At 41.4% G+C, this 17129-nt stretch overlaps 1 protein-coding gene across 6 annotated transcripts in view; it reads right to left on the bottom strand.

Moving 5' to 3' along the window:
• robo1 (roundabout, axon guidance receptor, homolog 1 (Drosophila)) overlaps window positions 1–17129 on the bottom strand; it is a 215283-nt gene that overhangs the window by 158105 nt on the left and 40049 nt on the right. Inside the window, exon 1 of one of the 6 annotated variants that reach the window (XM_044202717.1) lies at window positions 376–671. The exons of 4 other annotated variants lie outside the window; for them this stretch is intronic. In XM_044202717.1, the coding sequence (XP_044058652.1) occupies window positions 376–523 (148 nt within the window). In that variant the 5' untranslated portion in view covers window positions 524–671. Of the gene's footprint in view, window positions 1–375; window positions 672–17129 lie in introns of those variants that run through there. One more of the 6 variants, XM_044202713.1, reaches the window with a different exon arrangement.

The following is a 17129-nucleotide window of genomic DNA, read 5'->3' as shown; positions in this document are numbered from 1 at the left end:
CACAGCATATCCAACAGCAGAGAGGCACTTTCGCAATCACGTCCATATTGATACCTCTTAAAGCTAGCAACACAGGCCAAGGTTGCTAGCCTCATATAGACGATTTATTTCACTCTCATATCCAGGTGCCATAGAGAAATGAGCTGAGACGCAAACAGCACCCAGAGTAATCAAAGTGGCACACAATGTTTAGTGCTTCCTGGATCTTACTTCATGAGTCCAAGGAATGAAAAAGAATAGTGAAGTACAAGGAAAATAAGTAGTTTGACCCTGTTGGTCTTTTCATAAGCTGAAAAAATGCAAGGAAGAGATGGAAAGAAAGCAAATAAGAAGGAAAGCAAATTAAGTAGAGCAGAGGGAAGAGGAGTTACTCACGGCTCCTGTCACCTTTCCACCTCCAGCTTCCCTTGTACTTCCCCGAGCCGTCCCCTGGTACACAGACTCCACTCAGCACCTCTGCCAGCACCACCAGCAGCAGCAGGGGCATCCGCGCGCCAGCCATGCCTGCCTCTGAAGCTCGCATCGGGGCTACAGCAGAGAATCAAGGGCCATGGGGAGTGCTGTCCTACACTCAGTCATATCTCACACAGCTGTATCGAGAGATCCAAAACAACAACAACACGTCCTCCTCCTACTCGGCTTCCCTTTGAGCGTTAGCCCTGGGCCAGGACACTGAAGCCCCAGAGGGGTCACACGCTCACAGCAGACACACCTCCTCCTTCTCCTGGGGGATTGGAATTATCCTTCTGAGGGCAATAGCTTCACAGACTGACTGTAATTCCAGCATTGGTAGACAGGCAAAGTAAGCCTGGATTTCTGGAGATTCACTATTCACAATATTGATCTGGTCTTTTCTCTCTCTGCACTTCCTCTTTTTCAGTGCCTCTTGGAGTTAGGCAGGTATTTATTGCAGTCCTGGTCAAAGCCTCAAACTGAGCTCAGTAGTAACAGCTCCCATGAGCAGAGATAGCACCGGAAGAACCAAATTGTTTCCCTCTTGCAGAGCAGAAGCTGTCCAGATCACAGTGTGGACCGGTGACACTGATGATGACACATCACTGATCCAGCAGCAGCCAACTCTTGTCACCCGCACCAGGCAGTGTCTGAATGAGTGAGTGTGTCCAGGAGTGTTTTTAAATGCATGTGTGTCCTCCCCCTCTCTCTTCGTCCTCCTACCACTCGTCTCAGATCACATGAGGCAATGTTGATATGAAAATAAGGAATAAATCACAGAGATAGTTCACTACAGAGCAGCCTTGACTTTGTCAACAGAGTGTCTGAGAGAGAGAGAGTGGTAGAGAGTAAAAGGGAGAGAGAGAGTGCATCTAGCAAAGGAGGGAGGGAGCGAGGGAGATATGGAGGAGAGAGACTTGAGTGAGACAAGCGTGGGGGTGTGAATAGCAATTTCTCCAGTGCAATAGCTCTTGCGCTTTTGCATGTCCATGATGCTTGTTCATGAGCATATATTCATCGTGGATGCCCGCACAGCCTGACTGAGCTCAATTGTTGTAACCTGTGCATTAATATGTGTATGAATATGTGTGTGTGTGTGTGTGTGTGTGTGTGTGTGTGTGTGTGTGTGTGTTACTGAAGCAGGATTACTGTAATCTAATGCTTTCCCAGATTAAAAAAAAAGGTTGTACCTGCATGCCCAACCAACCGACCTGCCCAACATGCACCTGTATAGACAAGTACACAGACCAGTTTAACTGGGTGTTTATGTGCGTGTGACAGTAAATCTGTAATTACTGCAAATTAATACCTGCAACACAGTTTAGAAAAGATGTCTGAACGATATCCGCTTAACAGCAGTTACACTGTGATACAATATGCATAAGATACAATAGTTTCTTTAATATTTAGAGCTGAAAAAGGTGTCACTTGCTCATTAAGGTGAATAATTTCACAAAATCAAAATTTGAAGAAGAGTGAAACCTAATGTATGCCCTTAACTGTTCACTGTTTATATTGTTTCCTTTGAATGCACTGTAGGTTTATATGTGCCTGATATATGCACTTGCATTGATTTCCTTTTAATGACAGCATGCCACTAAGTTGGACGAAAAGTAAGAGTAGGTTTAAACAACTTTAGGCTCATTTAGGTACACTTAAAGTGATGGGAATGTTAAAGCACTAACAACCTTGAAAGAAATTGCACTGTATGTTTATTCTATATCAAATAAACTAATCACATTTTAGATGCTTAATCTGTAAAACAAGATAGCAAGTGTAGTCTCACAGTTGTCTGTACCTGCAAGACTTTTTCAGGAAACAAAATAACCTAAATTCTCCCACAAAATTACTTTCTTTCTTTAAAGTGTCTTATGATTGCATACTCTATATTGTGTTTAAAATGTATACAATGCACAGTTATAAAGTATGCACACGCGCACACACACACACACACACACACACACACACACAGACAGACACAGACACAGACACACACACACACAGGCCACAAAGCCTATTTTTAAAAAAAAAAAAACAAGCTCAGCAAGTCTGGGTTTAGAGTTACACCGCTCGTTTCCTCCGCCTGCCCGGGCTGTCAGGAGGCAGGTGAGTGCAGGTTAACGTGGGAAACTGGAGGTGTCAGCAGCACCTCCCCCATCTGCCCTCCCCCATGTCTCTCTCCTATGCCCTTCATTACTGTTGTGTAAAAAGTCATTACCAAGTGTAAACTGCTCCTAAACAAGCATAATGTAAACCAAATAAAAGGGAATTTAGAGTGTGTGAGGTCTGTTTGACGAAGAAGAAAACATAACACTGACTTGTTTGCTGAATGCTTTGTCACAAGCTACTGTTAAATAGTATGTGAATCTCCCTGGACAAAAACTGTTAACACTGTTACTGATAAGTCTGATTGCCTGATGTTCTTATTTTGTTGAATAATGTGGACAATGTCCTACAAAAGTGTCCCTATTCGTCAGTCATGTAATCCTGATGTAGTACCCCTTAAGGACCATGCTCCTGGAGATGTAATTAATTGTGTTACATTAGCCGCTGATGGAAGTCTGATTAAAACAGCTCTCTAATGATTAGGCCTCTGGAATAATTACCACTGCAGTGAGGATGGGGCACTTCAACCCCTTAGGCTGCCAATCTAACACTCCTACTACCTGCAAAATGTCACTGCTAATACCAACTGCTTAGAGACTAGGACAATTCAATGCAAATTCTATGCAGGGAGAATAAATGGTGTGGCAAGTTACAACAGAGGCAGCATTTACAAACTGTCTACAGGCAGCCATGTGTATGTTTTTTAAGGTGAAGTATACCTTTGTTTAATGTGCAGCCTGAGAAAGAGATTAGCCCCATGTTTACTCAGAGCCAAAGAGTGGATAACTTGCCCAGCAAAAACACACAAATAACTTTCTTGTCTGGTTACAGAGAATAGAAACATTGATAAAAGATGATTACGTCAACTCTCAGCACAGTTATTATAGACTTAAATCGGGTTCCTTTAATTTGTGCACTACCAAAGAGAGGCAAGCATCAACATGTGATGCTGATGTCACTAAGTCATATTTTATTGGATCCCAACTGAACACACATGTGAAATGTTTGTGGAAATGCATTTTCCATTTCTTGCTGCTTTACAATTTAAATTGCTCCCATTTAGTCATTTCTCAGCAAATCCTGATGTATCTACTGTATTATTTTAGATTTAGATAGGTTTGTTGTAAATTAATAATAGTCTTATATGTAATTCTAAGGTGCATAGCAATGTTAGATTCCAAAATGTAATTTATTGGCTGCTGTATTCTCTGTGCGTAAAATATACATCATAATGTAATTTCAGCTGGCAAAAAAGCACCACGTAGTGCCCTATAGGGTCAAACCTCTGCCTTATCTTGTCATCCTCTACACGCTCCCAGTTGTTTGTGTCAACAATAAGGCATGATTTGTCTTTCAATTTGTATGCTGATAGCAAAAAGTAATACATATAAGCTGCCCCATACTGAGCCTCAGCCATATTGTGTCTCAAAAACTGCCAGGAAGGGATGAATGCAAGGATGAGGCACAATTATACTTAGCTGAACACCGGGTCCAACACTGCCCCGTAACATACCACATTTTTGATAAGAACATTCCTCCACCTCTGTCACAAGTCTTGGTGTATGGTTTGATGCACAATTAACCTTTGAGAACGACATCAAAAACCTTCTAAGACCTCCTTCCTTGACATTGCCAGACTCCATCCCACCTTAACCTCAGATGCAGAGGAACCAGTCCTCACACTATAGTGGGATCCTTGGCACAAGTCTCCAGAGACTCTAGTATATTCAGTACAACACAGCGAAACAGAGTTAAAATACTATCAAACCAGCGTACCAGCTACAGCTGACTCCCCGTACCCTTCACCTCATTGTTAAGTGCAGCTACAGACTTGCAGCACCCCGCCTGAAACAACTGCTCACCCTTGCAATACTCCAAACCTCAGATCAAATGAATACCCCCAGGACTAAGTATGATAAAATGCTTGTGCTTAGAAAAGTATCAAAATGCTTAGTATTAGTATATCCCTGCACTCATGTTTAAGTGGAGCAACAGTATTCTACGTGTTCTGGCTGGAAACTGCAGCCTAATGGCGTTGAATAGCTTCAGAAGCTGAAGAAAGAAACACACACATATCGCTTCTACAAGCCAAGAGATATTCTATATGACCTGGTGCATGAAAATGATTTAAGAACTGATGCTCTGTTGTATATAATAAACCATGCTCAAGATGGTGGAAGAATGTTTTTTTCTTTCCCTATCTTACTCATTTTCTCTGTAAACTTCATATTTTACAATATCACTCTCTTGAGTTTAATATTTATTTTTTGTCAAGCAGAAACCTGACACAGAGAAAATTTAATAGATGATTATTGCAGGGCAGTGTTTCAGAGCATGCATCTCTCACAGCTGAGCCACCATGTAGCCTTGAAAATTAGTTCTGCCAATGTGATGTGACAGCAGGGTTGATGTGTGGTACAAAGACACACAGCAGGGATAAGCAGGCAGAGGACTGGACATTAGTACACAGCTTGGAGCACAGCAAGAGATTTGGGGGGACTGGCACCCACTTTTTGCCACTCTATGCACTCACACATGCAGGGGGGGAAAAAGCTGTCCCTGGAAGACGAACTACAGTAGTCAGAAATTTCATTTTGAAAACTTGAAGATTTGACTTTCTGTCGTTGGGCTTGACACAAAGAGAGAACTGGTCCTTGTTCTGAACATCCAGAGTGATACTCAAGTCAGTAGCACCCACAGAGGTCCTCTATCATCAACTCCAGCATATCTGCTTAGAGTTTTATTGGGAGTGGTATTAAGCTTATAGACACTGCTAATCTGTTATAATAACTTAACATTTAACTTTATTTAAAATGTATTAAATCAAGTAGGCTGAATCTGAATATGTGCCTTTATAACACAATAACTTACAGAATGTCTTTTTCAGTGCATTTGATTAGAATTTTAAATTATAGTGCTTTGGAGGAAGGCAGATGGAGCATAAATTAGCCATCAGGACTCTGGTTGAACAGTGACACTGTGTGATGACAGATTTTTTTTCAACCTACATACCAGAGTTCCAAGCGATTCATATTTCATTACTGTCTCAACATCAAGAATGCAGAGAGAAATCAGGATCCATGCACATTTATAGAGATGAGGTGTCAACCCGAGCTAAGAATTACTGCCTGACACAGCTCAGTGACATCTAATCTACAGGTTGTAAATACAGTTCAGCACAGGATCTGTGGAGTATGTGCATGCTCTTTGGGGGAGTGCAGTAATACTGTACTGTACTTGGAAACACATTTTAATGCATCTGCTGCAGAGTCCCTGCTGTTTCTGAGTGAGGTATGTTCAGCATGTACGGAGGATGATAAACAGGACCACACCCAGCATTCCTTGCATGACCAGGTTACGATGACCCACTCAATCAACACCACTGTCCCACCCATACCTCCAGCCCTGTCAATCTGTCTTCTCCAATACGCACACATTTCTTCCCCCTCTAACGGCACTCTCCAATCAATGAGAAGTTACAGGAGGAACCTGCCTGAAGGTTAATGTGTGCAAGCAAAAACACATGTGATCACTTGCAAAGACATGGAGGGAAAGAAACATGGCTACAAATGTTTAGTCTAAGTAAGAAAATGGCTTTAACCTGAAATGTCATTTGTTTATGTTCACTCATGTACCTACCATGTTCCCTGAGAAATAATACAGTAAATGTGCATTGGAAGGGGTTGCTTTATTTGTGTTACTATAATTTAATCTCTCTGTAAGGGTTCATGGAGGATTGACGCAGTCAATAAAACGGCATGATTTTGCTTTAGCTTTGGAAAAAAAATTAATGTCAATTTTCTCAAATTGCAAGTCAAAGAGCAAACTGAAGCTTGCTGACCAGTATAAGTATTCATTATTACTACTCTAATAAAATACTGATCTTTCATGAAATCTGCAGTCTGCAGTTTATAAAGCTTTATGATTTATCTTAACATTGACATTCAAGAGGAAGGTAGAATGACCGAGAACAGCAGACTGTTGTTTATATCGTATGATTTTATGATAACAAACTGCTGTACTAATACTAGCATCTGCTCTTTTATAGAGACAAACAGGGCTAATGTCATTTGCCTCCCCACCCTCCACCCCAAAGTCCTGGTTGCATTCCCCGTAATGGCTGTCGTCAGCGGTCTCACCTTGCAGTGAGCCTGCAGCACTATCATCCAGATCGCACAACACACTGATTTACAGCTGCTGTTGCTGCAGGGCCATCTGGACCATAACCACTCCTGAACTCAGCATTAGACTCTCCTTCTCTCTCTCTTTTACTCTCTCTCAGTACATGCTTCATGTTTCCTGTATGCCTCTTCTTTTGCGTAAATACACATTCCCCATCTCTCCCACATCCACATGCAAACTCTCCTTTTGGATCTACTTTCCTCTCTCATCTCTCTGTCTTCACATACACACATGTACATGCGCTCTATCTACAAACATTCATGCTCACTTTCTCTGTTATTGAAGTTAACTGGATTCAGCTGAATAATAAATGTATTTTTATTGTTAAAAACTAATTGAAGGAGCTAACGTGAAAACATTCTAATATAAATACACCAAAGGCCATTTAAACAGTTTTCATAAAATTAAGACTTGTCTTATTAAAAAAAGAAGTCCTTCCTTCCTTTTTTCTTTCCTTTCCTTTCCTTTCCACCTTTTTGTACTGTAACTACTATACATGCTTTTATTCCATAGAAAGTAATTGAAGTGACTGAAGGTGTTCAGAATAGATGAGTTTGCATAATGCCATGGACAGTAATTTAAACTCTCTCTCTTTCTGTCTCTCTCCTGTAATCACACTCACATAGAAGAGTGAGCTCACACTCATATTAAGAGTAAATTTGCTCATCACCTTTAAAAATTGTGAAGAGCTGCCAGGAGCATTTAAGTTGTAAATTATGTTTGATACGGGCCTAAGAAGTTCCCACTGTTATCATTGCAGAGGTCCCTTCAGTGAGGTTGCACTAAAGACACCTGCACCGTCCACTGTGTAGAGTCTTTTGCACAGTCCACACAAAATCCATTGGAACACACCATCTGAACCCAGACACACTGGTGCTGGCTTTCCCCCAAGTACATAGACGATAATGACAAAACCCTCAGTGTAAATGTGCCTCATTCATGATTATGGGAGTGTCATAACTGTGGATCTGCATCTTTTAATGCTCCGTGCCTTTGACTCAATGTGTCTCTAAAGAGACTCCTGCTGCAGTTTGTGCTCACTGGAGTGTGTGATGAGAACCAGGTGAAACATCTGGTGTCATAAAAAAGGTGTTAGAGCATTAAGAGCAGAGCCGTACAAGCTTCAAAAGAGCTGCCAAATATACGGCAGATGTAAGTAGGGTGCTGTTGAGGTCAACTGCTGTAATATGACTATCACCCAGCAGGAGGCAGTGTTGGATTCAGTCAATATTGAGGTCAACCACCTCAGCCACTGATTCCACCCCAGGGAGGTCAGATCAGGGTTTAGGTGTTTAAGTGACACCTGGCAGCTGGGTCCTGAATTAGATCCTTTTAGATTAGATCTGTAAATCTGCCGCTCTCTATCTACAAGATCACTTACACCACGGATTGATCGGAATACATTATTTACAGATCATATACATGTACACAACCCTCTATCCTCTAAGAGCTTCAAGGACGAGCACTTTTTTGAGACGATCAGGTAGGGGAGAGGAGCAAATGAGACACACAATCACATTGAATAGTGAGGTCAATGGCAGGGCAGTGATCTCATTTGTTGCAGTTAACCCAGGGACAGGCACATTCAGGATATAATGTAGAGCACAGAAGTGTTAAAAACAAAAATATTAAGTGCTTTATTTATCTGGTCCATATAGTGTAACTGAAAGTTTGAAACATGAGTCAGCTCAAGAAACTGAATAAAAGTTTGTTTTTTTGTACAAGGTGTGTATTATTCTTCAGCGCCTGGAGAGCTATGGATATACTGGCAGACAGAGAGTAGATTTTTAAGGAGATCATTTTTATGATTTTCTTTACAGCCTTAAATTTACTTCTCAACTTCGAAAACCTCAGCAGATGATGCCCTGATGTGTGTGTATGTGTATATGCACATGCAGCATATGTACAGATACATATACACTCTCTTGCGCATGTGTGTGTGTGAGGATCTTTCCCATTAAAGTTTGTATTGCACAGAGGGACACTTCAAACAAAACTGCATCTCACTATCTTTTTGCTGCAACTACAATATTGCATACGCTAGAAAAAAAATCTCTTAAGGGCTGCAAAAGTTGTCCACATAAAACATTTACGTCATAAAATTGTATGAAATTCACTCACACATAAAATAAAAATATTGCAGCTACATTTATTTGTAAATCAAACTTTAGTACCTGCTGTTGTGTGAGGCAGAAGATAATGGGAAGGATATATGAAATACACCCTCTGTCCAGGAGGTGGCACTCTATAACAGCAAACGAACTTAAACCTCTGAGACTCACTGACTGGTTCTATTCATCTTGTGTGCATGTTTCCTACCTCATACAGTACCTATTGTTGATTTAAGTTCAAATTGAACCTTGAACCTTGAACCTTTTAGTTTATAACAGAGTCCAGAAGAAACCAGTCGGCTCCCCACTTTATAAATGGACAGCAATGATGAAGAGAACACAGATCAGGGAAAAAGAAAATAAATCAAAGTTACAGTTTGATTAGTTCCTTATTCAAAATGATTACACAGAGTACATATATATATATTCTCATGTATGTATATTTAACTCATGCTACTGTCTCGGTATTGATGTCAGGCTACAGGACACATATTACTTTATTGTCTTTGTGTGCTTTCGTGTTTGCAAAATTTGAGGTTAAATACTGTATGTCTTCTCATTTTTCATTGTGTCCATCGAAAATCTGGAGTGCTTCAATTCCAGTTTCGCTTGTTAGAAGTGATATTCTTTTCAGTTCCAAAAGAGGGCAGTAGATTCTCATGTTGTGAGACTATCGGGGCCACAGCTTCCTCACGGCTCTGCCTGCTCACGCTTTGCTTTCCTTGAGCACATCCTGTTCATGCTGTTTCATTGGGACTAATTACAGTGTCCTTCATCAATAGAAAAATGTTAATGATTGATCTGGTTGTTCCCAAATTGATACCAAAATGGCTGCACTGGGTAAGCGTTTACTAATTGGTCAAAGTAAACACACACATGCTGACATAATGCTCACATTAAATACTCAAGTCTCTCTCCTCCTCTCCCTTCAGACCCCCCTATCTGTTTTATTTTCCCACTCTTTTACACTGTTTCCTCTTTCTCTCTCTGAATTGACAGAGTAATAAGCCTTTAATCCTTTTAATACAAACTTCCATCAGAATAGCTTTTTAATTGCATAAAATAAACAGTGAATGCGTAACCAGATCTCCTCTCAGGATAGATTTAGTTTGGTTACAGACGGCGGATTAAGTTGAAAAGTAAGCCTGCAAGTTATTTTGAGCAAAAAAGGATGAAAGAGCGGCGAATAGCACAGGATGTCACAATAATTCCTGTGCAGCTAGGAGTTAGCCAACACATGAGCAGAATAATCATATGGAAATGATGGTGGTGGCTCTGTGATTAATGGGCCCATTTTCTTTGCACAGCTTGGATAGTGGGCCTACTTGGCCCCATTAGGAAAAAGCCTAAAGCCACCCGGTTTTTCTGTATGCCATTCATCAGGCAGATATGAGCAACAGAAAAGGTTTATTCTCAACATCCATGAAATATGCACTATGAAATATACAGTAACACATCCCTGTATCCCTTTTATGCCGCTTTTTGATATGATCTATGCATCTGAATTCCTGTGTCAGAGGGTATCATGTGTCTAGTAGTCAGAGTGAGATGGGAAGAGGAGGCATGGCCAAGCTCCTATCTCTCATAATTGGTTCTACCTGCTGTGCAGAATTGAAGGCAGGAACATGCTTGTGTATTTCCTTCCTTATTTGATGGATTACAGGGAGCGAGAGCAGCAAACACTGGCCAGACAGCCACAGATACATGCCAGTGCCCCTTTTAGAGCAGTATGCAAATCCACTGTTAAATTTCATTTTTCTAATCCCTTTAATCAGAAACAGGGGAATAAAGCCAGCTGGTAGGAACCCATGTTAAGATGTAATTAAGCATCTGATTGAATTTCAGTGCATACCAGAGTGTGAGTGCCAAGGCAAGAGAAGGAGTAGGAGGAGGGGGTAGAAGACAGACACAGGGGGATGGGCACTTGTACACCAGATTGAGCGTTGGAGTTGGTGGGGGGACACATTGCCCGGCGACGGGAGACCTAGAGCTTGCGGCAGGCTTGGTATTTTCCAGCATGCTCCACTGCATGAGTGAATAGTGATCAGAGGCACATTTTTATACATTACTAGGAAGGCTCCCATGTCAATCATCTCCCTGCTGGCATTGGAATGGTTTTCTCCTGCTTGAATCTCAACATAAGGTCCCAGAATATAGACACAAACACCATCACTATACAAGTCACCTCTATCAGCAAAACATATGTGAAGTAAAGCGGTGCAGAGGTTGTTATGGTACATTGTTTGCCTGTTAAGTGAATTCTGACACAGCTTTTTCCTCTTCCGCCTCATTCAACATCACAACACACTACTTTTTTGGGGTCCGTGTTGACAGATATACTGCATGCACACATTCTGCAGCCCACCTGGGAACTGGCCGAACATGTAACCTAATCTATGTCTAGTAGGCAAAGGCGCACGTGCGAGAGAACACACACCCATATACATGCACACAAAAGGGTCTGTAATGAAATTCATTCCCTCAAAATGTATTCACTCCCAGACAGAGACAATATAAAGCCTGGTATGGGGAGAGGGAAGAGCTGTCACACCAGTTTAGTTGGGCTTGGATATAGAAAAGATACATTACTGAGGTCTTTCATCACCAAACATTGCATGCTACCTGTGGGGTTTTGAAGCAGAGTGGGAGTAGAGGAGGGGGGTGGCTCATGGAGAAAAGAAAGGCACGCAAAGACGGGTGACAGAACTTGACAGGTCATCATGTGTGTGCCCTCCCACTGTCCTTTCCCACTCATCCTTCACCCTTGCTCTGTCAGCGCCCAAGGCCCATCTGGTGAACAAGCTGCCTGCTGAAGAACAGGGTTAAAGGAAACTCAGACTATGCCATCCTAACCTCAACCAAATAAAACATTACTCACAATTGGTCAAGGATATAATGGAAATGATTGCATCATTTGCTTGTACCTAACCATTTCTGACCTTACACTTAAGCTCGACCACCTCTAACTTGTCCAAAATGTCCAGTCTAAAATGGTTCAATGCTTAAAAATGTCTAAAACTGCATCCGCAGTATCTTCAGCATGACAGTACTGTCATGTGTAAGAAGTGAGTGTAACATCGAAAGCTGACATGGAAAAATAATTCTTCTCTTTTTCTGTCATTACACATACAGATTTAATGCCATGTTTTCACAACCATTTCCTGTATGTGTAAGCAACTATAGATAGCTCTTTGTCCACAAACCACAAAGAGAAATTGAACTATTATGTGTTTGTTTACAATTCATTGTTAGAGATCCTCTTTCAGGGAGACAAAAGGACACAGGTAAGCAGTAGTTCAGAGAAAGGTGATGTATGATCAAACGTGAAAGCAGTATTGATTTTCCTCAATTGTGTTTGCTCCGTTTGCCACTATTAGATATGGATTCTGCGCAACTACCATCTTGACTTTGTCTTGAAATTGACACTCTCACTATAAAGGGCTATAGCTTTTTCAATAAAGCCCTGTGTCAAGAGAGAGATCGGTCCGACACAGTCAGAGACTCTGCGTTTGATTTGCTTCAGAGGCAGCACATCACTGCCACAGCAGCACTCAGGTTAAACCACGTCAAAACCAGCAGCAAGAAGAGAGCAGCAATGACAGAAAACCAGAGAGCAGCATGTGGGGAATGTTGTCTTAAAAAGGACAATGTCTGCACAAAAACGTTTATTGAGATTATTAACACCCTGTGCCCATATGTGCACACAAACACATGTTTTTTTAATGACAAAAAGGTTATGAAAGTAATGGCCATGGTAAGTGCTCCCCCTCCAAAGACATGCTCCAAAAATAAACACACAAGGCCCAGTAAGTGGAGGAGATTAATCTTTGTTAAGTTGTGCTATGGCGCTGCCCCAATCCCCCAGTGATGGTGACACTATGTCTGTTTCCCACCCACTCCTTAGTTACTGTAGCTCAACTACCGACCTTCAGCATTATCAGGAAAAATCTGGCTAACTGCTGAGGAAGGAGAGCAGGAACTGTAGAATTATTAAAGGGAGAACACACACACACACACACACACACATACATATATATATATATATATATATTTTTTTTTTAAATAAATAACATTTTTATGGACATAAATTAAACAGGCCCTTTAGCAAAAAAACAGTCTGTCAAAACATTGTATTCCTTGTGTGTTACAACAAAAGCCAATAACAAATAAAACAGCAGAGTGACCATTACAGTAGCTCTTTCATTTAAAAACTATATCCTGGGGTTAAAGCATCTTTGACTGATTCCTCTAAAAAGAGGAATATCTCTGTGAATTGTGGCAGTGACCACACAACACACGCTCTCTGAAGCATCCATAATGGCCAAACATCCCGTGCACTGCTGTTCCTGCCTTTGTCTGGAGATGAATAAATCCAAGTTGATCTCCATCTAATGCACTGTTTAAAGCCATTGCCTGTGACAAATTGCACATTACCCTGGATGCCATGTCCTTGTGAAGCTGTTCCTGCATTGTAGCATCTACATGTTTGTTTGATTAATCAAAGAGTTTCTCTGAGCATTAACACCCATTTCAAGAACGGGTGCTGCTCAGTAGAGGAGTGTTGACCATAAGCAGTTAACAACTGGTGTATCATTTGAAATGTGTGTGTCAATTTGGGTATGAAATACCTGAACGTGACAAGCTGATAAATGTATCAATAGTTCTTTTCAAAAATAATAAAAAATAAATGTTTTCCCCAAACAATAACTCAAAATTTTGCCAAAGTTAGCAATGAATATTTAATGATATAGAGAAATACTTAATATTGGAAACCATGTATTTAGGGGCTTTAAGGGAATTTTAATGCCGCAGCAAGCAATGAATCATATTTAAAAATCTTGTGAAAAGAGGTGGCTGTTACAGCAGAAACAGGGGGCATGAGATGTTCAATAATAACATATTGGTGTAATGTCTGGGTTTCCACATACTTTCTGCCATGTAGTGTGTCCATCCCACACTGATTGACAGATCTTTTGATACTTAGACGAACACTAGGCACTCTTAAAGTGCTGTATGTATGTATTTTTTTTTAAAGTATGATCAACTGAGAAACACAAAATGCTGATTTTAATAATAATTTATAATCTAGAATAGCAGTTGCAGTAGATATTACAGTAGCATTTAGTATCTACAGTAACTGTAGTCTTCATGGGTTGTAATCCCATTGTAAACGCAGTAAACAATGTGTTAGAGGGCAACATGCTAGATGCACATTAAAGACCACACACCTTTTGACCTTCAGATTAGTATATATAGACTCACAGATGTACCCATACTGAACTATGCACACACACACACTGGCAAGTAGATGCCCATACAGGTATGTTATCCCTACAAAGCCAGGTTCATTATTCTGTGTCCCCTGACATTTCAGCACCGCAGAGAGCTCCCATATTAATCTTGAACTGTGTCTCCTGTTCCCTGCACATTCCTGCCCCTAATGACAGTTTTATCATAACTTATTATTGCTGCCCCAAACCTGAGCTGAAATTATGTAAATGCAGCATGTTAGGTGCGGAAAACATCTTTATGTTTTGCTCAACGGTCGCTCAAGCGGGAATCTAATTCTGCTCACCGACAGCCTAAATGAATTGGCTTGTTATGGTTTGAATAATGGTCTAAGCAGTGGGGTCGGCTTGCCGAAGGTTGAGAAGGAGAGACCCACTTAGTTAGGTGCCACCTTATCGGATTGTACCCCCGCCTCATTCATTACCTTCCATCACTTCCCTCATTTGCAATAAGCAATGTCATTACAGGATGATTTGCCTCAAATGTGGGATTGAAGTAACATCTCGAGGCAGGAATAACTGCTCCAAGATTTGTAATTTGGGCTTCAATATAGGCCGGTAATAAAGCTTCAAATTCACTCTCACCCACACACCCGCACTGCCCTCTTTGTTTTGCTTCTTTGTCTCTCTCTCAGACATACATCAAGAAAGGCAATAATGTAGAGAATAACACAGTACCTCAGCTTTAATAGGATTTTCTTGAATGCACTACATCTTAATTGCCATAAAAGCATTACAGGTGTCCAAACTCTCTGCTTCTGTCTATCTTTCTGTCTCTCTGAATCCCAATTTGTCGGCCTCTTACACTGTCTTTCTGTTGCTCATTCTCTCCATTTGTCTCTCTGTTTCTCTCTCCATCTTAACAGGCCTATTTGCAGTCAATGAAACCAGACTATGGCCATCCTATTTATTTAGGTAGTTAACAGAGCAGCCTCACAAGCAGCAGGCCTGATTTCCAATTACGCCGAATGTTTCTGCCTATGAGTACGTCTCTGGCATTGAGAAGCTGGTACTGCTGCTACAGCCGCTGTTTTGATGTGTGAGAGCCTATTCATTGTATACTTGACAGAAAGACTCAGAGTGGGTTGAGTTAAAACCAAGTAAGCAGGGGTTCTGAGTACAGTTAATTCAGCCTCATTTTGACAACTTGGACTGGCTTAGCGAGAGCATATGAATCCCTCAACCAATCCTGCCACCATGTGGTAAACCATTGGTGGGCATGTCTAATGTCTTAATAGTATCCCATGTGATGGAATCCAAACCTCTGTAATTAGATAAATGTCCCCTAACCGCCGTTTCAGTGCATGCTAGTACGGTTAAGTGTTTGAGTCCCAATAAATTAGCAGCTTGTGATGAAATTAAAAGGATCACAGACCTATTTTGAAAAGTAAGCCTTCCTTCCTATCATTCATCACTCACAAAGCATGAATTAAGTTCAAGCAAAATAAATTGAGTGAAAAATGCAAAGCATAACTTGTGATACGTCTTTCTGGTTGACATTTAGCACCTCACACTTAATTTTCTGTCTGAAAATGTCACTCGAAGAAATAAAAAGTTTTCAAATCCCTGCGCTTTACAGTAAAGTTGATTCTACAACATAGTTGTTTTGGAGATAGGGTTGGTTAGGTGAGACCAAGAAGAAAACAACATGATCCTAATCAGTGGTTAACAATTATATAGAGGTATCACTGATGTGAAATTAAACTGGAGAAAAAGGAAGTTTGTAGCTGGAGTAAAAGGTGCCGCTGGTAATGCTCATGTTTAACCCATACCGTTAGCCGTTGTGATAATAATCACTACTGCAAACATAACTGTAACTAAATAGTCTCACTGCTCCCTTGTCTGCCACAAGGTGTGTGTGTGATGGGGGATGGGGGTTTGGTGGAGGTGGGTATGGGCTGTTGGGACAAGAGACAACAGAGGAATATAAACAGAAAGCCTGCTAGACAGTAAGACCCCCACACCTGCAGCCAGAGCATTTCTCCCCTTTTCGCCTGCATGGTCATTGATTGTGAGACAGCTGAGGATCGGCACAATAGCCTGCAGGCAGGGACAGATGGGCCGGTGCCGCTGGAGTACACTGGCAGTACCAACTCTGTCTCCGCTGTTGGGGCCAGTCGATCCCAGATGGGTGGGAGGACAGGGGACATTGAATTATGAGTGATGCAAAACCACTGGGTAAGCATGCCGGCGCATTTGTCATGATTTGGGTAGGTATATGGCTATGGGAATGGCTTTTCAGTGCAGGGCAGCACACTGACAAAGTGGAAAAATAAACAAATAAATATATATCCAGTGTGACTCCAAGGTTGATTTCCCTACATGCTCATGGAGATGCTCACATCAGGATGGGAGGACTAAGCAAGTCCACTGTGAGAGCATTTCATGTTGTGTTTTGTATCAGACATACCCTGTTCTCTAAAAATAAACAAAGAATGGCCTCTCACCTCTCTTGGCACACCCTCAGCCGTACTAGAACACACATACAGCCTCCTCTAAATCTCCTGAACTGGAGGCAACTTCTTATTCTGTAGTCACGTCTGTATATTTGGGTGAGTGGAGCTGGAGTGCTCCTCCTTTAGGTCAGGGGTTTTGTCCGCCAGGGACTCAGACTTCTACAGGCTTCTCAGTGCTCTAATGGGGCACAGAGGGAGAAGAGGTTTCAGCTGGGTCTACCTACCTCCTGTGGCAAGCTTAATTGGGTATAAAGAGATGTAGCCCTCCCTGCGCCCTCCACCTTAGGGTAAACCGTATGATATGTTTAAATAAAGGCTGTAGACGTGGTGTGCAGGTTAAAGCTTGCTTTGCCTGGAAGGGAAGGACAGTCTTTGTATTCTTGCAGTGTGCAGGACATTACTCTCAGATGAACCGTTTTCAGTTTTTCCTGATGACCACAGTGGTGCACTTAGGGCTCTGTTGGAATTGCCCCTGTTTCAAGGGAAAACTGCCTTTACATTTATAATTGAACTGGAATGTCACTGCTCACCCT

This window comes from Siniperca chuatsi, linkage group LG7, assembly GCF_020085105.1.
Source record: "Siniperca chuatsi isolate FFG_IHB_CAS linkage group LG7, ASM2008510v1, whole genome shotgun sequence".
In the NCBI taxonomy this organism is placed as follows: Eukaryota; Metazoa; Chordata; class Actinopteri; order Centrarchiformes; family Sinipercidae; genus Siniperca; species Siniperca chuatsi.
This window is presented reverse-complemented; position numbering and strand designations above follow the sequence as displayed.